At 48.5% G+C, this 23605-nt stretch overlaps 1 protein-coding gene across 2 annotated transcripts in view; it reads right to left on the bottom strand.

Annotated features, from left to right (window-relative positions):
• Window positions 1–21376, bottom strand: part of LOC147020748 (BDNF/NT-3 growth factors receptor-like) — a 576920-nt gene extending 555544 nt beyond the window's left edge. Inside the window, exons 1-3 of one of the 2 annotated variants that reach the window (XM_085896363.1) lie at window positions 20580–21376; window positions 14602–14676; window positions 14109–14180 (exon numbers count right to left, since the gene is read on the bottom strand). In XM_085896363.1, the coding sequence (XP_085752489.1) occupies window positions 14109–14180; window positions 14602–14676; window positions 20580–20746 (314 nt within the window). In that variant the 5' untranslated portion in view covers window positions 20747–21376. The remainder of the gene's footprint in view (window positions 1–14108; window positions 14181–14601; window positions 14677–20579) is intronic. The other variant, XM_085896362.1, reaches the window with a different exon arrangement.
• Window positions 21377–23605: the final 2229 nt, after the last annotated feature.

Genomic DNA, 23605 nt, shown 5'->3' with positions numbered 1-23605 from the left:
TCCGAGTCAGCAGAACCCCAGAGCCAACCAAGGTGAGGCACGAGGCTCAGCAAGGCTCCAAGACACGATGAAGAACACGATCGAATCAGCACAACAACAAGGACGCTCTCCGCGCAACAGCCTCCACACCAAAAAAACACGATCGTTTTTGTCCCGATCTTCTTCCTCTTCTTTTTCGACCCCGAACAGAACCTTTTTATCCTCCTGTCCTCGTCACTTGCAATCGAGCCGTTTATTGGCCCACCGCCGTCGCCTTCTGCCAATCGTGATCACGGGGCAGAGCCATCCGCTGCACTGTCCTGTGACGTCACGGCCAGTCTCCAGAGAATACCAAAAGGGGTTTACGCAGACACACTTACCCTATCCCGTGTCCCTATCTAATTACGTGACAATTATCATTTCCCCCCTTGAAGAAATGAACATTTACTAGACAACTTATCACCACTGAATTGCTACTTATTACATCGAGATCCTGGTAAACTCAAACAGCATGGCATACCTAATTAAACATCCTAATTACCCTTTGAATGCATACCCCCCCCCCCTCAAACGTAACACTGCCCCCTCCTCTGGTACCGCAGCTCCTGCAAGGTATATCACAGGCGCTACCGTACCAGCCTTAACACTTACTGACTCACACCTAATTAACCTAACGAAATAAAGTAGGAGGGGCAATGGGCAGCGAGTCGCAGCTAACTTACCTATCCTGCTTAATGTACTACCCCCTTATGGCCTTATCCTCGCCTAAACAATCATTCGTTTTTTTTTGTTTTTTTTTGTTTTTTATCACATGAGAGCACTGAGCGAAGTTGCACTCCATCTTCTGGATCATCGCTCTTGCCCAGCACTCTTCCAGTGATCTGGGGAGGGGAAACAAAAGGTTCCACAAAAACACAACACTTATACTTTACATTCCTACTCTAAGCCTTAACGACACTATTCACAGGATATTTACACTTGACCGCCTCCCCCAGTGGATGCTAATAGACCCAGCGTTACCTGGGGAGCCAATTTTCAAATTTGCTTGCCCCAAAATTATGCGGACATCATGCCCTTGCTGCACATGTCAAGTTGTGCGGGATCGAGTGGGACTCACACATCTTCACAACACTCACACCATGGTCATCATCACATTTCTAGGTCATGGTCCTCATTTTAATCATGCAGGCTGAATCCCGTCGTGGCCGTGGGGTGGGTTACCACAAGATGATGGGGGCATCTCAGGTGCAACCATGCCCACAGGTAAGCTTTAGTCCAACCCGGACGTTTCTCCGCCCCGCTCCCTTTGATTCCCTCCCCCCTGGTAGCCATCAGCTCTAATCCCGTACAACACTCTGGAAGGGGTCTCACTGGCTCCTCTGGCCTTCCTGGGTCGCCAAGGTCCTACCCGCCTTGGTCGCCCAACCAGACCCTCTCCCAGTTGCCTCCAGACACTGTCACCATTAGCCACCAGGTGGTGAATCTCCTTGAAGGGGGTCGCAATTCACGCTCACCGTGAGCTTCAGCAATCCCTGTGGACAAGCACATCATCCCCACCCACAAAACCCACATGACTCTCCCACCCCATCGGCCTTACATGTGACACCTGCATTTCTAACACTTCGCCGACCATGACCTTCCCTGTTACCACACCATGCCCAATTAAAAAAAAACAATGTGTGCACCATACATTTCACTTCTTCACTTAAAACAACTCACACAGCACTTCTCACCCGATCCACGCACCAGCCATTGGACAGCCACTTGTGCCCGCTTTGTTACCAATTACCCACTGTCCCGATTGTCACTCTAAAACCCAGCAGAACTTACAAACCCATGCCAATTTTCCCACAATTCATTTTTTTCCACCAAAGGAGGGCACTTCGCCACAATCTCAGCAGCCGAGCATGGCCGTATATGCTCAGCCCAATCTAGTCTCCCCGACCCCCGACAGTGATCTCCGGACCCGACCTATGAAAGGGCATCTCGGATAGACCTGGCAGTTCAGCAGGAGGATTCACGCTCTCCGAGTCTAAAAGTCTATTGGAGAGTCCCTCCATCGCCGGGTACCGGCAATATCGTTGCATGTGTCCTCTTCGCCCGCACCGGAAACAACTCCCCATAAAAGGCCCCCGTGAGTATCAGTGAAATGCCTCTTCCGGTTCCGGACCCCCTCGGCCATAACGAATTGCTCTATTGGCTGGGCTGGACCCCGCCGCTTTGGCGCACTAACTACCGGATTACCCTTTATCAAACTTGACAGTTTCTGGCAAATTTCCTGAAACATTTGGGTAATGCCAATTTCTCCCAGCCCCCCTCCCTGATCCTGGATCTCCGCCTGTCGGATCGTCACCGATGGCCTCTCTGGAACCCGACCCGGCTGACTCCACGAGGCCAGCCTGGCCGCGCACTCGGCCGCTCGGTGAACGGTGGGTGGATCCTGTAGCTCCACCAGCGCTCGGACCTCAGGGTCAGGAAGAGCAGCTAAAAATTTCTCTAGTGCCAGTCTGTCCCACGCCTCCACTGTAAGGTCCCGATACGCGATCCTGACTGATTGGTAAATGTCCTGCGCCAGCTCCTGCACTGTCTCACCCGGCTTTAATCTGCGGTGCTGGAGCTGGGCCCGCACCAGATCACAGTTTGCCGCGAACCCAAACCGACGGCTCAACGCCTCGCAAATGTGGGAGCTGGTCAACATCCCTCCGCGATCACGTTTAACACATCTGCGGCTGGTCCCCGCAACGTTGGCACCAAATTCCCTGTACGTTCCCGCTCATTCCACCCGTTTAGTCGGGAAATGCACTCAAATTGCGTCAGAAAAGCTTCAACGCTCCCTGACCCGTCGAAATTTACCAGGGGGATCACTTTTACGGTGGCCCGCTTCTCAGTTTCTCCCTTGTCCGAATTCAGCCCAGGGATCAAACACCCTTGTGGCTGCGTATCCAATTTCGGAGCCCACTGTGGCCAAAGATGTTTTGTGGTGAGGGTCTCATGGGTCAATTTTGCCTCCTGTTCCAAACGTTGAATGGACCGATTCACCTCTTCCCGCAGGATCTTCTGGGCCCGCACAACCTCCTCCAAGGCTCCGTCACGAGTTTGTAGCTGCTCCTCAACCAACCCGGACACTCTACTTACAAAAGACGGCTCTACCAGGCCTTTATCCAAGACTTCATCTTGGCTCATAATTTTATCTTGTTCGTCCAAACGAGCCTCCAATCCTTTTACCTCCTCCGCCAAATTCATCCCTTGCTTCCTCAGCTCTCCCCACGCTTCTACTTGCAGCTGCATTCGAGCATCCACACAGGCACGATGACGCTCCAGGCTTTCATCCACTTTATCAACCCTGGTGTTCGTTGCATCAATTTTATCTCCCAATTTTTTTCGTATATTTTCCCCCTCCAATGTAATTTCTACCTTTGTTTCCTCCAATCTATCCTCGAATTTACATTGTATTTCTCCCAATTTAACATCCACACACTCCTGCATCTCAGTTTTCATTTTCTCCATCTTTTCCCCCAATTCATCCCTCATTAAATCAATCCGTGCACCCAACTGTACCCCCATTACCCCCAATTGATCTGTCATTTCTGCCCTCTGTGCGACGAATTGATTTGCTATTTGTGCCGTCATGTCCCCTATTAAACGTTCCAAGAGTGTCTGGATCGTCATCGCACCGGTTTCCGGCGCTGCCGGCCCCGTTACGGGCAATGAAGCACGGTCCACGCTCGGAACGGGGGAGGTTCCAACCCTACCCCCGTCTCTCCCCTCTTCCCCCGACTCGCTGCCAGACACGTGGCCTTCCTCCTCAAACATCGGCACATCCGCCATGGTGCAGAAGTCCCGTTTGCCGCCAATTAATTTAAATTTGAAAAATCCCGCCAAACCTTTCCCGCGCTCGAGCGCTTTTCTGCAGTAATTTTATATTCCAATTCGTGGCGAGATTTTAATCTTGGTATATTCTCCCGATACCAAATATAATTTAGAGGGGTTCGAACATCCAACACCCTGACACCAATGTGACGTCCACGGGACTTGAACAGTCCCGCCAACGTAGAATGAGCCGAAACGATGGAGGCGGTTTATTTATTTATAACCCAAACATGGCGGTTCTAATCGCTCTACCGCAAACGGGACGAGGAAGGTGGCACGAGTCACTTTTCACTGAGTTGATGATGTTTATTTGTTTTTACTATTAACCAGAAATAACAAGACTCGGCAAGAAAAGGGATCCGGGCGATTCGACGGGATGGTGTGGGATCGGGCGTGGGGAAAAACACAGACAATTCCAATGAATATACAGATCTCAAACCCTCTAAGGCGCCAAGCACACACACACACAAACAAAACGTAGCTATTTCTGGTGGTCAGGCTGGACCGTGGTGTGGACGCAACTGTCCCTGGATCGGCGTCGGACGAGCTGGCCTTGCTCTCGTCAGAGGGGCAGGAGAAACCGTGGTGCTGTCGACCTCCTGGTCTTGGCCCAAGTCCGCTCACAGCCGCCAGGGAACCAGTTCTGGCGCCAAGTTGCGAGCGGGAGAGGGAGGCAGGTCCGCCCGCCGTTCGACCCCGTACTCCGAGTCAGCAGAATCCCAGAGCCAACCAAGGTGAGGCATGAGGCTCAGCAAGGCTCCAAGACACGATGAAGAACACGATCGAATCAGCACAACAACAAGGACGCTCTCCGCGCAACAGCCTCCACACCAAAAAAACACGATCGTTTTTGTCCCGATCTTCTTCCTCTTCTTTTTCGACCCCGAACAGAACCTTTTTATCCTCCTGTCCTCGTCACTTCCAATCGAGCTCATGGACCACCGCCGTTTATTGGCCCACCGCCGTCGCCTTCTGCCAATCGTAATCACGGGGCGGAGCCATCCGCTGCACTGTCCTGTGACGTCACGGCCAGTCTCCAGAGAATACCAAAAGGGGTTTACGCAGACACACTTACCCTATCCCGTGTCCCTATCTAATTACGTGACAATTATCATTTCCCCCCTTGAAGAAATGAACATTTACTAGACAACTTATCACCACTGAATTGCTACTTATTACATCGAGATCCTGGTAAACTCGAACAGCATGGCATACCTAATTAAACATCCTAATTACCCTTTGAATGCATACCCCCCCTCAAATGTAACAATATGTTCACAAACATTATTCTTCATAAATAGTTGGATATGAAGGGTGGCAAAAAAAAACTTGGCTCAGTACTTTAGAAAATACATTAACACGGCCAAAAGGGCTCGGAAATCGGGTATTATTTCACAACTCACTCAGAATGACGGAGCATGAACCACATGATCAGGATGACAACAAAAACCATTCATTCAGGGTGATGGAGTATGAAACACACCCAGGGTGAAGGAGCATGAAACACTCGCCCAGGGTGACAGAGCAGGTAACACTCACCCAGGGTGACAGAGCATGAAACACTCACCCAGGGTGACTGAGCAGGTAACACTCACCCAGGGTGATGGGGAATGAAACACTCACCCAGGGTGACTGAGCAGGTAACACTCACCCAGGGTGACGGAGCATGAAACACTCACCCAGGGTGACGGAGCATGAAACACTCACCCAGGGTGACGGAGCATGAAACACTCACCCAGGGTGACGGAGCAGGTAACACTCACCCAGGGTGACGGAGCATGAAACACTCACCCAGGGTGACGGAGCAGGAAACAGTCATCCAGGGTGACGGAGCATGACACACTCACCCAGGGTGATGGAGCATGAAACACTCGCCCAGGGTGATGGAGCATGAAACACTCGCCCAGGGTGATGGAGCATGAAACACTCGCCCAGGGTGATGGAGCAAGAAACACTCACACAGGGTGACGGAGCAGGAAACACTCGCCCAGCGTGATGGAGCATGAAACACTCGCCCAGGGTGATGGAGCATGAAACACTCGCCCAGGGTGATGGAGCAAGAAACACTCACACAGGGTGACGGAGCAGGAAACACTCGCCCAGGGTGACGGAGCAGGTAACACTCACCCAGGGTGACGGAGCAGGTAACACTCGCTCATGGTGACGGAGCACAAAATACTCGCTCAGGGTGATGGAGCACGACAAACTGCTTAGGATGACAGAGCACGAAAGACTTACTCACTGTTTCAGAACAAGAAACACTTGCTCAGGTTGACAGAGCAAGAAACCATCGCTCACTGTGACGGAACACGAAACCCTCGCTCACTGTGATGGAGCACGAAAGCCTCACAGTATGACAGAGCACGAAACCTCACTCTGGGTAATGGAGCATGAAACCCTCGCTCAGGGTGACAGAGCACAAAACACTCACTCTGGGTGACAGAGCACGAAACCCTCACTCAAGGTGATGGAGCAGGAAATGCTCACTCAGGGTAACGGAGCATGAAACTCTCTCCAAGGGTAACAGAGCATGAAACTCTTTCTCTGGTTGACGGAGCAGGAAACTCTCACCCAGGGTGATGGAGAATGAAACACTCGCTCAGGGTGAGGGAGCATGAAACCCTCGCTCAGGTTGACAGAGCACGAAACCCTCACTCACTGTGATGGAGCATGAAACCCTTGCTCACTGTGATGGAGCATGAAATGCTCGCTTAGGGTGACAGAGCACGAAACTCTCTCCAAGGGTAACAGAGCATGAAACTCTTGCTCTGGTTGACGGAGCAGGAAACTCTCACCCAGGGTGATGGAGAATGAAACACTCGCTCAGGGTGAGGGAGCACGAAACCCTCGCTCAGGTTGACAGAGCACGAAACCCTCACTCACTGTGATGGAGCATGAAACCCTTGCTCACTGTGATGGAGCATGAAATGCTCGCTCAGGGTGACAGAGCACGAAACTCTCTCCAAGGGTGATGGAGCAGGAAACTCTTGCCAAGGGTGACGGAGCACGAGACTCTCACCCAGGCTGATGGAGCACAAAACACTCACTCTGGGTGACAGAGCACGAAACCCTCGCTCAAGGTGACTGAGCACAAACTCTCTCCAAGGGTGACGGAGCATGAAACACTCGCTCAGGGTGATGGAGCACGAAACCCTCGCTCAGAGTGACAGAGCACAAAATACTCGCTCACGGTGACGGAGCACAAAACCGTCGCTCATGGTGACGGAGCACGAAACCCTCGCTCAGGTTGACCAAGCACGAAACCCTCACTCACTGTGATGGAGCACGCAACCCTCGCTCAGGGTGATGGAGCACGAAACTCTCTCCGAGGGTGATAGAGCACGAAACTCTTGCCCAGGGTGACGGAGAACGAAACTCACCCAGGGTGACGGAGCACGAAACCCTCGCTCAGGTTGACAGAGCACGAAACCCTCGCTCACTGTGATAGAACATGAAAGCCTCACACAGTATGACAGAGCACGAAACCTCACTCTGGGTAATGGAGCACGAAACCCTCGCTCAGGTTGAGAGAGCACAAAACCCTCACTCTGGGTGATGGAGCAGGAAATGCTCGCTTAGGGTGACGGAGCACGAAACTCTCTCCAAGGGTGACGGAGCACGAAACTCTCTCCAAGGGTGATGGAGCATGAACCACTTGCTCAGGATGATGGAGCACAAACCACTCACTCTGAATACCGTGGTGGGGAAAAGTGTCCACAGTGAGTGAACGATTCACTCAGGACGACGTGGCGTGGGACTGCTATCAACTGTAAGGCATTCCGCAAGTGGCTTAAGCACTCATGGAAGCACTGCAATTAATTGCTTGTTAAGGAATGGTTGGCCAGGCTGTGCAAATATATATCATATCGGATACATCCATACATCCATTGGGACCATACTCTGTGCAGAGTGTCGGTGCAGCCTAAGCAGTCTCATTGGCTATTTGACACAATCCTGGATGGGTTGGCACTCCGACACAGGATACCAGCAAGCTGGCACTCATTTTGCCGACCTCAGATGGATGCCAGGCAGTCAACCCCACCTGGTATTAATGCAACAGTCGAGTGTGATTTCAAATCAGGACCCTCGGATCCAAAGCCCACCACCCACCCATTAAGCCAACACCAGACATATATAGGATCCCTTTAACTTTAAAGCCGGTTTTCACCATGCACGCAGCAGTTAATGATATAAAATGAATTTGTACAAATAATGACTTTATCCACAAGACTTGCAGCTAAATGCAGAACAACCCTGGAGACATCGCAAAGTTCAATCACCCGTGAAATAAACATTGCAAATATTCTGCCATATTGCCTGCACGTTTGTGCACGCACGTGGTACATCGGTTCGGTGTCCGGGCAAATGTTATAACTCTTTTTTTAAACATCCTTTTTCACCAGATTTGCTTCGATTCCCTGCAGAGAAGCTCGCAAAACCTCTGAAAATATACACACAGATCTGGCAGACGCGATGGATAGGCAGTCCCTCTGGGGGACAGGGCACGAGGTCTAGCAGTGAATGCATGAAATCATATAGCTCAATGAAGCTGGTAAAGTTTGACACGTTCCTAAATTTTTTGTTCACTCAACATAATTCTCCAAACAAGAGAAAAATATAAGTTTAATCCTTTGGAAATTTTACACATTCTTGTGTATCGATGGAGAAGGAGGGACGTAACCCTGCTTTCTTAAAGTAAATAGGTATATCGGCTTAGTTATTTCTTTAAATTATCAGATTTCACAACAAATTTCGACACCTATTCAGTCTGGACAATATCCGATCCTCCAAACCGAAATAATTTTTCGATGATGTACTTTAATGAGTCCCTGAGAGTAGATTGTGAAAAATTGTATCATATAACGCATGAAATCGCTCCAAGCTCCTAATTTGAAAACTCTAGTACTTACAAAAGCGATGTGTACAACGATCCATAGCTATAATGAACAGGCATTCGATAATACGAGTCAGGAAAGTGAAGAAAAAAAACTTTATCGTTGAGAAATCATTATGTCCTGTTCCAAGTCAAGGCATGGTTGAGCAGTCCAAAAATAATGGTGGCTTCAGGCCCCAGTGAGGTTATCCAGGAAACGCTTTTAGACCCCAGAGAGCGAGGTTGCCGAGGATTAGTATAGATCAATGTTTCCCAAATTCTCATCATAAAGATTTGTTGAAAATCTGATGGCAAAAGCTCAAATGGTAAAAACATTATGTCCTGGACAGACACACTGAAGCTCAAATGGTGAACAAATAAAGAAAGACAGAAGCGATTTTTTAAATTAAAAAAACCTGGCCATCTCGCACTGATGTGCAGTGGCGAGGCTGAGAAAACCCATTTGTATATATTGTGACTTTGTTTTTGACATTTTGATCCAATTATGAATTAGTCTTCTCCATATTCTCATACTCAGGGTTTATAACCCTTGCTGGAGGAGAGGGTATTGCATTTTGGTCGGTTTGTTGGCGTGTCTGTCTGTCTGTCTGTACGCACAGAACGTTAGTATTTTTCTCCACAACCGCTTGGCGGATTGAGATGAAATTCTCACCATAGGAGCAACTGCTCATGTAGAATGTTTTACTTATAATGAAGACATCATAGGTCATGTGCTGTGGCAGCCATATTGGAAAAACAAAAACTTTGGACCTCTGCATTGCTGAAACCACACCATGGAAAAAATTGAAACTTGGCACGTGGCAAGTATTCCACATGGGGAATGAGTGTGATGTTTTTTGACACACATGCCTTCCTTATAATATCATAATTGCATATGTAGAATGCTACATCAGATGAGGATGAAAAGTTTTGAGGATCATTTGGGGATAAAATGGTCCACAGAAAAAAATTTTGATGAGGTCACGTGATTCCGCAGCCATATTCTTCATTTTTGTTGTTTTTTAAACCTTCAAAAATCTTCTCTGAAATGGCTGAGTATATCAAGGAAAAAAACTTTACACGTATGACCGCATACCCATGAGCAACAAAAGATTTACACATATGACGTCATAGTTCACATGGTTTGGTAGCCATATTGGATTTACCCGAAAAATATATAAATCTTCTCCAAAACACCTGGACAGATCGAGGAGAAACTTCACACAAATGTTCCTCAAGCCATGTGTGTACAATTTTGTTCAGGAATAATTGATGGGTCACATGGTTTGGCAGCCATGTTGGATTGAAGAAAATATTAAATAATGTTTTCTCTGGAACCGCTTAATTAATCGACGTGAAACTTCACAATTATGATCTCGTATGGATTGGCAATACATGATTGAAATTTCAACTTGATCGAATGCATGGTCTGGCAGGCAGAATTATTTAATTTTTTGATACGGGTTTTTTATTTATTTATTTATTTTGAATAAGGTTCCCTTGGCTGTGCCTTGATGAGTTTAGGGTAGAGGAGTAGCAGCTGAAATGTAAATCCTATCCAGGTTCCTCCTGATTACTACATCTTTGCTTTTTGCTTGTTAGGGTTCCTGCTGATTACTCCAACACAGGACAGCGGTGCACAGGTACCTATTTGGTCTTCCATTTGATTTGAATTGAATTTATTTTAATCCCATTCTGAATTCAATTGAATAATAATTCAAAAGAACGTCATGGGTCAGGGTCAGGTGTCTCATCAAAGCGGGGTTGCATCAAAGCGGGACGTCTTGATGCCCGGTCATCACTGCCAGCAGTTATGAAGTGGCAGTTCTAATTATGTCTCTTATTAATTCCGTAACACACCAGTGCACAAACGCCACACAAAACGACACAAACACCACACAAACCAAGTGCTGGCGAGGGTTGCAATCTCTGCTTGCTCTTTTTCTTGTTAAAAATGTGATGACAAAAGCTCAAATAGAAAAAAAAAAGTGTGCCTTTGACACACACACACACACACACACACACACACACACACACACACACACACACACACACACACACACACACACACACACACACACACACACACACACACACACACACACACACACCTGCTGCATGGGGACAGCTCAGTAGAGCAGTTAATAGGATCATCTGACCACGTGCAGTGGTGCAGAAAAGCAGATGATCCGATTTGGTTCAGAATAAACTTTAAAACCTCACCATCTAATTTATATTCTTATTAATAATATGTATCGTGGCAAATCTTGAAAAACAAGTCAGCCCACGATCAATACTAATCACGTGAAATTACACAACAGGTCACGGTGAAAAGAGTTAATGATATCCACATAATGACCGGAAAGGGCAATGCGGATCAGAGCGAAAGGCATAGTAAATTACCCTTGCGTCAGGACTTCAAGGAAAGCCATCCCTTGACACTCCCATCAGCAAGGGTCATAACTCAGACTGAAATATATAGGCACAGCTGGACACAAGCATCGGGTGTTTAACTCTTCTCCGACTCGCATCGTGATCCGCTCTAACAATGACGAATGCATCAGAAACTGGACCCACTCCGATTTTTCATCCACAAACGATTCCCGATCAACACGTCCTTTCCACAGGGTCACGGTTTAAGGACACAACCTTAAAGGATCCTCTGCGTTGATTTCCCTTCTGTTTTGTCAAAGACGCGGGAGGATGGGGGGGTATGTTAAAAACACTCGTGCAGCCAAGTGCCTGCCTTTCCACCTGGAGATAAATGTGCAGTCGAGGGAGACTTTTGCATTATTTAGTATTTATTACATTTCTGGGGCGCGCAATGCCCACTGCGAGCGGAGCAAGTTCGTTTAATCTATGACGCACCTCCAGTAAAAGATAATCTTTTTTATACTTTTCACTTTTTTACTGTTCGCCCTGGATTCCATATGGGTTTGTAAGAAGAATTAGCATTTTCAACTTTTTCCCTCCCAAGGTTTAAAAAGAAAACGAATAATCGTGAATCAAAAGAATGTTGCCACCGATTTACGTTCTAAAAAAAAAAAATTTGATTTCAGCATCTTGTATCCATAAATGGGTTGTAATTTATTTATTTATTTTAAAAAGAGGAAAAGTTATTTCATTCGGGATAAATACATCAGATGGCTGGGAACACAAATCTCAGGAATTTTTCATTCATTTAAGGAGCATTGATCGCCAGATAGTTGATTTGGACGCTGGGATTTACCTTCAAATAAAAATGTGACTTTACTGGGACTGGAGATGGGAATAAATGATTTGACGTTACTCGTAGACCAAAAAGTTGTGTTCTGTTAGGAGCAATTCAGCAGAAATACCATATTATATGCTTCAACCATTTGCAGGACAAAGGGAGCAAATGGGGGAGTGCAGCACCGCTCCATGAGGGTGGTGTCACATAATGAAAACATCAGAGCCACAGTCCGGCAACATGCTGCCGATGTGGGCACTTGGTTAGACATCTCCAGCCTGGGTTTGATTCTCGACACGACTAAAATGACTCGTATTGGTCAGAGAGTTCCATCACACAGTGTAATGTCCCACAAATAGATGTTAAGCTGGGTGTGCAGTCTTCCAGCATAAGCTGGGTGACAAAGACACTATGGTGTCTTTTGACAAGAACGAGTAATACATGGTACCATGAAGAAATTACAAATCCCTGCAGTAACTATCTCCAGTCAAATGTTAGGCTGAACCAACACGTCAGTGAAAGACTTCGGCGAAACTATCTCAGGTGGCCAACCAAGTTGAGAAGTAGTAGTCGGAGGAGGAGATTGGGACCATACTCTGTGCAGAGCGTTGGTGCTGCTTCAGCGGTCTCCTTGGCCATTGGGTACGATCCTGGATGGGGTGCCACTCCGACACAGGATACCAGCATGCTGGCACTCATTTTGCCGACCTCAGAAGGATGACGGGCAGAGTCAACCCCACCTGGTATTAATTGAACAGCTGAGCGGGATTTGAACTCAGGACCCTAGGATGACTAGGGTTCACCCTAGGGGACTCAGGACCCCACCACCCTAACCATTAAGCCAACACCAGGCAGCAGTAGTAGTAGTAGTAGTTGTAATGGTAGTTGTAGTTGTGGTAGTAGTAGTAGTAGTAGTAGTAAGCTCAGGGTATCTCAGCTCAGGAGATCTCAGTAAGAAGGAGCCAAAAGACATACAACAACGAGAGAGTTCACATAACAACTTATCCCACGCAGTCTTGAAAAAAAACCAACATCGGACGGGTCTTTTCGACCCGTGGTTTACGTTACCGAGCAGGATCTAGATTTGTTTTCTTCATGAACTTTGAATAACAGGTGCGAAGCATACGAAGCTGACGAGTCAAACAGAACAGTCCAGACCTGGGCCTTCTGACAACTCTTCTCGGAGAAACTGATGATTTTGCAACGATCTTTGAGAAAAAGATACACAAAACAAACAGATCTTTTGGACGAAGTTAGCTCTGTGGTTGCATCGCGAGGCGCTGCCATTTTTGTCTGAATCTTGCTGTTACTGCGGCGTCGGAGCATGCAGCAAATTTGATTGGTCGAGACGACGTACAATTTTGCCCAAGTACTGCTAAAACTGAAGGTTTTTGGAAGTGCCAACAAGGTGATTTGTGTTCTGCAAGTACAGAGATCAAACACGCAATTCAATTTCAATAAAATAGAAGTTTTAAAGCTGTACAAAACAAAAACAAACAAACAAACAAACATTGAATCATAAGCTCACCACCACTGATGTGCCCTCTTTTACACCACCTTATTTAACACGTTAAATTAGTTATTCGTGCCTGTATTTTGTGTCCTTTATAACATCCCCCAAAAACAGTAGGTTTCCTTTTTGTAATGATTTTCCATTTTGTTTGACTGCCAGACTGACGGAATGACTAAAACAATTGCTTAACCAACCGCGAGTATGCATGCACATTCGGGACAAGATTCCGTACAATTTGTCCATTTCAGAGCCAAAGTACTGCTAAACTGTAGGGTGGTGTTTCTATTTGTGCAACAGGGTTAAAATATATAAATAAACTGAAATGAGGTAGTCCCTCAATCATAGACAGACATCTGACAGACAGATAGAGTGTGGAACAATTGCTTAACCCTGCTTTGAGCTACGCAGGCGCAATAAAAATAAATGTTTTTTTTTGTTGAGGAACTCCGGTCATGGAACCACAGCTGCGAACAGCCTCCATCCGAGTTAAAATGACCCAGATAAGACCGAGTTCACAGCCTGCGATTCTGAAAATGAACCTCAGCCTGAGAAACTGGTGTGTGCCTGTGGAGGAGGTAGGGGAGGTAAAGGGGAATGGACGGTGGCAAAAATTGTTGAGGCCAAAGCGAGTGCGTGGACATAATATTATGGCAGTGCCTTACATGTAGCGGAGCTTCTTGTTGTGCTTGAAAGCACGGTGTGAGATGTTCTTTAGGCCTGAGTTGATGACAGTTCTGCAGAAAGAACAAACCATTAATTACATGGGATAACAATGTGGTAGGGGGCTGTCCATATATCACGTGCCATCTTTTGGATATCACAGAAAGACCCCGCTCTTCCTGAAACACATAGCATTGGGCTAAAAAGCCCTTCTGCGTAAAGATTACAGAGGAATTGGTGAGGGGACCAACCCTACCCCCTCCCCTGCCCGGTGCATTACATAATACATGTACAGCCCCTTTTACAAAGCAAGTCGAGTGAAGGGGGTGGGGGTAGTTTGATACGAATAATTCAAAAGAGGAAAAACAGAAAAACTGTTTTATTTGACAATTAATGTATGTATGTTGAAATAAATATATTGTGAAACATATAATCATCCGGCGTTATTATCTCTCAATATTTTGTAAATTACTGACTGGTGCATGCGGTCCTTACAGATTCTCAAGGTTGATGAAGTATTCAGCATCGATGTCATTGATGGTGCTGAAGAGCGGTTGTTTGTTTATGAATCTAAGGAGGGAGGAGGACGGGTGGGAGAGAGAAAGCACAAGATGAATGCAATGGGGGAATAAAATTTCACTTTAATTCGACTCTTCTACCCATTATCACCCACATATACTGTCATTTTGGATGTGTGGGGTGTGTGTGTGTGTGTGTGTGTGTGGGGGGGGGGGGATTGTGTGTGTGTGTGTGTGTGTGTGTGTGTGTGGGCGGGGGGTGGTTGTGTGTGTGTGTGTGTGTGTGTGTGTGTGTGGGGGTGGGGGTGGAGGGTTGTGTGTGTGTGTGGGGGTTGTGTGTGTGCGTGTGTGTCGTGTGTATGTGTGTGTGTGTGTGGGGGGGGGGTTGTGTGTGTGTGTGTGTGGGGGGGGGGGATTGTGTGTGTGTGTGTGTGGGGGGGGGGATTGTGTGTGTGTGTGTGTGTGTGTGTGTGTGTGTGTTTGTGTGTGTGTGTGTGTGTGTGTGTGTGTGTGTGTGTGTGTGTGTGTGTGTGTGTGTGTGTGTGTGTGTGTGTGTGTGTGTGTGTGTGTGTTTGGTGTATATATAGATGTGTGTGTGTGTGTGTGTGTGTGTTTTGATTTCACAAAGGGAATAGGCGAGTTATCACCAGTCTCGGTTGGGTCTTCTGCCCAAAAGCCGATTCTGTGCCATCAAAACGGTCCCACAGCAAGGTTTACACTGGGGGTGGTTGACCTTCGCTTTCAAGGTGGTTGTCCGGCCGGGCAGGAATTTGGCATTTTGTCAACGGTACCAGGGTTATCTCGTCAACTCTTCATGATAGATACCGTGATATCTCGAACATTCACCAATTAAAGCGAGCAGACGGGACACCTTGCTAAATGTCCATCCGTGGGATGACACTTTCTCCTGGTTTTTTTTGCATGCGACCATCCTGGTTAATTGCCAATATATTGGACTGATTTCAAATTCCTGCCAATATGCACAGGGGACAATCCTTCAGCGAAGCAAATCTTGGAGACAAATAATTTGTCATCGAATCCAGGAAAAGTAACACACTTTGATTGTTTCCATCACCTGTCACTTGGACATAGCTTGAGTTTTCATCCGTATGTAACTCGCCGTCCTTTCCATATCTTTCCCTCATTACATCCTTCCTTCACAGTACAACTATCTATCAATGTGAAGCAACCTCAGCACCAGGGACAGCACGCAGCAAGGGGGATGGGAGGGGTGAAGGTTTGGGGGTGGTACTCCACAAAGCCGCTTGCCCCTGCTCTTGAAGTGAAGGAGACTCCAAGGCGTACAGCGATTGCCTGCAACTCCATCAGCAACACCAAGCAGGCAAAAAGGATTGAAGAAGCCACTCAGCCCGTCGTTTTCCAATGAATGACAAAGATTTTGGTTCAGCAGTGTGCCGGCAATGCAATTCCTCACCCAAAGGAAAGCTTTAACGATCTTCCTTTCCCGTAATTTTCCTTTCAAAAGTATAAATGCTCACCGCCGAACACCAGTATAGAATTGCTAGTTTTCCCCTTTTTTCAAAGATCACACAAGCGTGAAATTTCAGATGAGCCCTGCACAGAAAATCAATGGGACTGAGAGCGGCGTGTCGTGCCGCCGTGCCGGCCTGGGTGCACTGTTTACGCAATTTAGTGGCTCCTCTCCGTGCGGTACGCAACTTGCGAAGCGCTTTTCCATCAGCGGCCTCGTTTGCAGAGCAGCCGAGCGATGTCCCCAGCCATTTTGTGGCACACAGACCAGAGCCTTGCTACATCATCCGAAATAGTTGGTGATCTTCTTGTTTGCTACGACGCAAGTGATTAAACACAGCACAAACCATAAAAACACACAAGTGCACCCACTCGAGTGCACAAACACACATATATGTGTGTGTGTGTGTGTGTGTGTGTGTGTGTGTGTGTGTGTGTGTGTGTGTGTGTGTGTGTGTGTGTGTGTGTGTGTGTGTGTGTGTGTGTGTGTGTGCACGCGCGCGCGCGTACGCACAAGAACAGGTACGAGCATGTACTTGTGCTGAGCACTGACCCTGCAGTGCACGAACGTGTTGGTTCGGAGTCAGTGTATCGATCCGTAACGCACTGTGCATAAAAATTGCCATGCAGCTGCACACTCGTGCAGAATGTACGACGTATGAGGCAGGCTGTCCGAGTGCAGACGAGTTCGCACCCATAACATCCGCCCCCACACCGTGCATACACATGGCTCTCCCACTCAAATACCCTGGATGGATGCATCACCACTCGATCGACAATCGAGACACGCCGTCCATCATCGGCTCAGGACTCAAAACAAGAGCCTTCCTCCTTGGTTCCTGCTCTACATTTACTCGAAATACAATAAAATGTATTTTTACAGTTGCGACTTCATTGAGCACCACCCCCAAACCCCCTAATTTTTTCGAGTGTGGATGGACCGACGTACTGACACAGCTTGGTCCCCATTCTCCCTTGGATCCAAATTTCAAAACGTCTCTTCAAAAGGACAAAATCATCACTGTCCTTCACGCTGTACAAAGGAACCCATTTAGATTTTTTTGTTTTCTTGTAACTGAAGTTTAAATCTTATCCTCATGGCTTTGTCAGGCAGGTGTTGATAGTGCTCTCAGTCATGACCATGGAAGAGGATTTTGACCTTGATGACGTGCTACAATGAACCGCAAGATGGTGGTGGAGAGGGGAATTGGGACAATTCAAGTGAAAGCAAACATGATGAAAACAATGCTTTCATCAACATTTGAAACGAGAAGATTTGTCGTCATTTGCAGTGAGTTTTGATGCCAGAGAGAGAGAGAGAGAGAGAGAGAGAGAGAGAGAGAGAGAGAGAGAGAGAGAGAGAGAGAGAGAGAGAGAGAGAGAGAGAGAGAGAGAGAGAGACTTAAACAGCTCCTGACATTCAGCATTCTGTGGTCCATGGTCCTGAGTTTGAATTCATAAACACAGTCGTGTGGTCTCGAGAGGGTTAAAAGGTCATGACGTGCGGACTCAAATGGCAATCCTTTGCGTTAACAGGTACCGAGATGTCTGTCGAGCCAGCCCATCACGTCCCACGTACTCACGCCCACACTGTTGCTGTTTACGTCACTACTCGCTGGTTTGAGTCCAAGCCGGGGCAAATCCTTAAAACACTTCCCGGGATCATCTTGGAAATCTAAGCAGCAATCAAAGTCAAAATTCCCTCTCATTACCGCCCTTATCGTATATGCCTTCTCTCAAGCTCTGTGCAGCCGTTCACTCTCCATACCCCCCTACCCCTACCCCTACCCCGCTTTAGTCCAACACAATATATCTTATGTGTCAGCTGCAGTTCACTTAAAATCCACTCACGTCTTCCCTCTTTCCTGCCTTCCTTCTTCGTATGCCATGCAGGCATCAGTACCACCAACGTGCCTGGTCATTGGGTCTTAAAAGGGATTTTGCCATCCAGGGTTACCGCGCACGAGCCCGTGCTCACGACGTGCACTTCCCAACTCGATGGACGCTCATCGTCACTTGATAAACGGTGGAAGGAATCTGCAAAGTGTTGATTGTTTGAAATGGCGTTTTAACCCTTTCCAAATAAATGCAACAGGGCTAGGAAACGTCATGATGTCCTCGGTGCTCAAGACCAAAAATGCAATCCTGAGCCAGTGGACAATCTGACGATATCAAAGTATTCATATCGTTAAATAGTTCCATAAAGTCGTGTTCAACTTCTGTGACATTCACCATCAGATTTCTCCATACTTCGCTGTCCTGCACTGCTTCCCGCAGCTCTGGCAGAGACAACACGGTTGCATCCTTTACGTCGTCCGTCCAGCACATGCAAGGTCGGCCTCTTGCAATTCTTCCGTCAAGCTCACCCAGCACGGTTGAGTGCTCCAGACTTTTGTTTTCTGCACGTACAAGGTGGTGGGTCCAAACTATGACCGTTTCTGTTTTATCAATCAGCACTAAAAATGTACATGGTGGTCTAATTTCTTTGAGCACTGATTTGTTGTTTGTACTTCTTGCAGTCCTTATGATTATCAACATTCGTCTCCACCAACACGTTTCAAAACTGTCATTCTTCTTCCTTTTTCACGATCCATGACTCATCCATACATTGCAAATGGAAATACCAGATTGTTCACCAGCATCTCCTTGGTTTGTTTCGACACATTTTTTTTTTATCTTTCCAGATCTTTGTCCATCCTGACATTGCTGTTCTCCCCAACACTAACCGTCCATTAATTGATCCTCCACATTCTCCACTCACTTCAATCTTCGAACCCGGGAGGATGAAACGTTCCCACCATTTCCACAACATCGTCTCCCAACCTGAACACGTCGATATTGTCAGTTTTTTTTTTTTTTGTCTTTTTAGGTTGAAATAAAGATCAGCTTTTTCACTTTTCTTCTTCATCGTCTGCAGTGGTCTCACGTATGGAACCCATGACTGGATCGGCTTCGAAGTGAGTAGGTGATGTGAAGCTCATTGGTGAAGACGCAGTTTTTGTGCTGACCGGACTGTTGACGACTCCGATGGACCGAGGGGAGCCCGGGAGGGCCATCCTGCGAACACTCAGTGTGAATTCACAAGGAACTCTTGCTTCAGCATCCTCCCAGCTGAGATGATCCTCAAACAAACTACGACTACGATCGGTTGCTCTCCTGCGACTTGGCATCGATGCACGGACCGCATTGACAGTGATTACAAGTAGGGGGTTATACTGGTCTAGTCACATGCGTAGAAGAGCTCAGCTGTAGCAACTAAACGATGTTCAACAACAAAAACACAGCCATTTCAATTGAAGAACCTCAACCGGGATCGCTCTGTTGATTGTTCCCTTCTGAATCGCTGGCACACGATGTCGTGAACCTGGTTCCATCTACCATGCATGTTCGTCCATGGTCTCCCTCAATCCTAGTGATTCCATCCCACGGGCATGAACTCGCCCCTCTGTGTGCATAGATTCTGGATAGAAAAAAAATTAATTCACGCAAAAGTACACTGATGTATACCGCCATCTTTGTCTTCAATGTGATGTGTGCACAATATCCACCACCAGCCTGAGATCGATTTCTTGTATTTTTTTTTAATGATAATCGATAGATAGATAGATATAGATAGATAGCCCTCCTGCTCGTGGGTCATCAAACTCTCACAAGTGTTGCTGAAGAGGTAGCTTGGCGAGAGGAGAGGATGGGTTTGTTCTCTTGGTATACTTCTAAATAAGCATCATTATTTATTTATTTATTTATGTAACAACAATTCTTGGCCTTTATTCCTGGCATTTATACTCTCATTGCAGACATGTCGGTGACCTCTCCGGATCTACTCAGACTGCGCTCTCCGACAGCTCTCTGGCCCTCCAGCCCGGCCCCCTCTCAGCTCATACCCCTGAAGCCCCGCCCCCTCCGAGATCAAAGCTCTCCAGCTACGCCCCTCTCAGCTCCTCCAGGACAGATGCGATGTACCAGTAAATTTAAACTACCAGATTCCGGGCACACCGGAGCACACCTACCATCTTTTGTTCCTCTTGCACAGATTCCGTCCTCAGTCCGTTCAATCCCCCTCTTCCAAACCATCAAGTTGGCAGTCAATACACCACCATCTCACAACATCCTCCTCCATCCCTCTTTTCCTGCCCATTATATTTTCGATCCTCCTCTCTCCACTAGCTCTCTCACTCTCTCTCCATCTACTTTCACATTTCTGTTTCCTTCCCTCTTCTCCTGTTGCTTGATCATCCCCTACCCTCCGTGCGCTCCATCACCTCGTTCTTCCAGGAGCCGAGACTTTAACGAGAATCTCTTGTAACACAGGACTATTATCACAATGGAGAGAGAAAGGTTGAGGGGGGGGGGGACAACAGAGCTCGATGCCAAAATTGTTGTCGAAAGAGAGGGAGAGGGAGAGTACGGAGGCTCTTACAATGACAATGTCGCGAGGAGATCCGCGGTCGATGATCAACTCACATTTCTGTGATGTTCTCCATGAGCGCCGCAGACTCCACCACAGGGAAGGCCCACAAGGTGTCCTCCTTTTCGCAAGTTAACCGCTGCCCGTCATCCTCGCACGGGAGCCCCGCGGCCCCAGACGCGACCCGGGGGGCCACCAGCAGCGCGGCGAGCACGAGAGCCATGGCCGGGCCGGCGCTGCGTCCCCGGGCGGGCCGGCTTTCATCCGCGCCTTCGGAACCCTTCCCGCGACCTGAGACACTTGCTCACCCCGCCACCTACGCTCCGAATACCGAGCTCATGAGCATTCAAATCCCGAGCGCACTGATGTTCCGCCGATGACAGATTCAACGATCCAGAGGAGGCACAGACAGGTACGTCCTCCGTGCGCTCCTCAGGCCCTCCACAAACAGAGCCGTGCGGACCGGCTGGACGCGCGAAGATCAGGAGCCGCGCCCCCGGCGACTTCACCTCGAACCTTTTCTCGCACAGCCTCGACCGTCGCCTCTGCCGTTCGCTTTGCTTCTTCCACACGGTCGATGGTGGGAAAGCGCAACAGATAGCGAGCGGGCTCTGCAGCGGCTGGGCCGCGTGGCGCGCGCAGGGGACAGCTCGGGAAGCGCGCTCATCTGCACGCGCCGCACGTCGGGAGCGCGAGCGTCACCAGCGGGCGGGCCACGGACGGGGTGTGATGCGATGCGTGCAGCTCAGTGTCGACATCGGAGAGGGGGGGTTCAGGGGACGGAGGGTACGATACTAGCAGGAATAGTAGGGGAGGGGGGGAGTAAAAGCTAAACAAACAGCTCGGTGCGAATCTCGACCGGCGAACCGCAGCAACCCCAATCGATGCGCACGAGCGGGGTGTGCTCTCTACGTGGTGGGGGTGTTGTTGCCGATGTGTTCCATAAACTTTTTTTCCCAGCGGATGAGCATTCACCAAATCACATTATACGTACTCCGGTGAAACGTGAAAGTGTGGTGCCGCTTCATTGCGACGTAATCGCGTAATGCGGGTGACATCACCTCCCCACCCCTCCGACACAGTTATACATTGTTTCCCCACACCACGTGGTGCTTCACGAGATACCTATCAAAAGGTCTGAAACACCGTCTCGCACGCACGAACACCGAATAATGAGAGAGGAACATTTTCGACGCTTTCATGGAAATTTGTGGAACCGATTAAAAAATAAAATGTCGCAAATTCCACGGAAAGAGGAGAAAATAGCGGATTTATTTAGGAATCTTCAAAACGTTCGTCACGAGGCTGTGGTGGGATTATTTAGTACCTCAAGCCAAGGTCGACCAATCGGATGTGGGACCGCAGCGGAGAGCAACACAGCGGGGGAGGCTCCCTTTGGTTGGGGTTACCTGGTGGACGCTCTGAACCACCTGTAGAGTTATCGCCTCATGCTCATCGGGGGCTGGGTCTTCATTGGCTGCCCTCCATGCGGACCAAGGAAATTTGTCCAGGTGTTGCACAGGACTGCAAAACGGATCATCGGCTTTGTGACGATCCATGTCAAATGCATAACCTTTGTTGCACACAACACAGATGCACATATATATTGTTGTGGTTGACGAAATTCACAAACCACCATTCAGGTCCCTTAGGTGAGATATCTCTGTAAGTATATGTGTAGTTAGGCCCAAACCCGTTGTTTAGTGGGAATAAATGTCATTCATGCGGGCTGCGACCATTTTAGATAGCCGTTTTTCTTTTACTATCTTTATTTTGGACCAGCCGCCATTACTACCACCACCAACCACGTCTCAACAGCCATCACACAACAACCACCAACCACAACGCCGCTTCACGACAACAGCCACGACCTTTACCGTCACAACTCGCCACCATCGTATCACCACCATTCTTGCGCCACTTGTGGGCACCGATACTGGACTCGTGCAGGGCGCGCACCGAGCAGGGGTGCAAAAGCGCCGGCCTTTCCGAAGAAAACGGATCAAAAACGACTCACGCCCACTTCTGTTCCGTCCTATCGGCGAGCGTTGGGCGATTTGGCCCCGCCTCCAGGTGCGTTGGAGTGTGGTCGCTATATGCAAATTCATGGATCAAAAAGCATTCACGCCCACTTTTCCTCGGTCCAATGGGGAGCCAGTTAGAGGTGAAGGGTCGGAGGTAAAGGGTCGAAGGTGAAGGAGCGAAGCCACGGGGCATATAAGGGGCTGCGTTCGTCAGTCAAGGCAGTAAAGAGTTCGGAGGGGAGCAGTTAAGAGTTGTCGGTGGAGCTGGGAAGAAGTGGTAGTAGTCAGGGTTGGGAGTTCGCGGAGCCAGTGAAGAGTTGGGACGAGTCAAGAGAGGAGACGGAGAGGGCGATTGGACGGAGCTGTGGAGAGGTGGCGGCGGCGAAGGCGGTCGAGGGGGTGCTCGCGTCGGATTCGGGGAGCTGCGGAGGGAGAGGCCGGCGGCGCGACCGAGGTTGTGGTGGAGACGCTCGTCGCGGGACCCGAGACAGGGAGATATCCTCCTTTCCCCCGAGCATCAACAACCCCCTCCTGTTTCCCCCGCGCTGAGATAGTGCGACAAGGGGGCCCCTTTCCCACCCCCTACCAGACACTGTCGGCGAGGCCCGCGGAGTTGGGGCGCCACCGCCACTTTGCGTCTCATCATCAGACGGATAGGCCCGACGCGGTCTCGGCCCCAAGCCCGCCTCATCCTTGAGGGTGGTCCTTTGACATTTGCTTTTGGTGTAATTGTATATGTGTGCTTTCCGTTCATCGCGAAATAAATGCTTCATGTTGAACTATTTTCCCGTTTCGCTTCGTCTTTTCCTCTATTGAATCTCCATCTTACTTCACGTAAAGGGTTGGTCGTGGGCTAAAACGCCCGATAATTAATCGAACCGTCGAGGCCGACGATAACACCGCTCGGTTATCCTGATAGTACGGAACGGGTCGCTTAAAGTGGCCCGTGTCCGAAGTCGACCTGCGATGAGGTGCGATCGCCCAGTCTACCCTCCGTGTGGGTACTTGGGTAGGTCGAATTTGGCGAGCAACCCTATCCCACGCGGGGGGCCGATTGG

The sequence above is a fragment of the Eptatretus burgeri genome, chromosome 9 (genome assembly GCF_056783735.1).
Source record: "Eptatretus burgeri isolate ZD-2024b chromosome 9, Ebu_testis_v1, whole genome shotgun sequence".
Taxonomy (NCBI): Eukaryota; Metazoa; Chordata; class Myxini; order Myxiniformes; family Myxinidae; genus Eptatretus; species Eptatretus burgeri.
The sequence above is the reverse complement of the archived record's forward strand: the minus strand, read 5'-3'. Positions and strand labels throughout refer to the sequence as shown.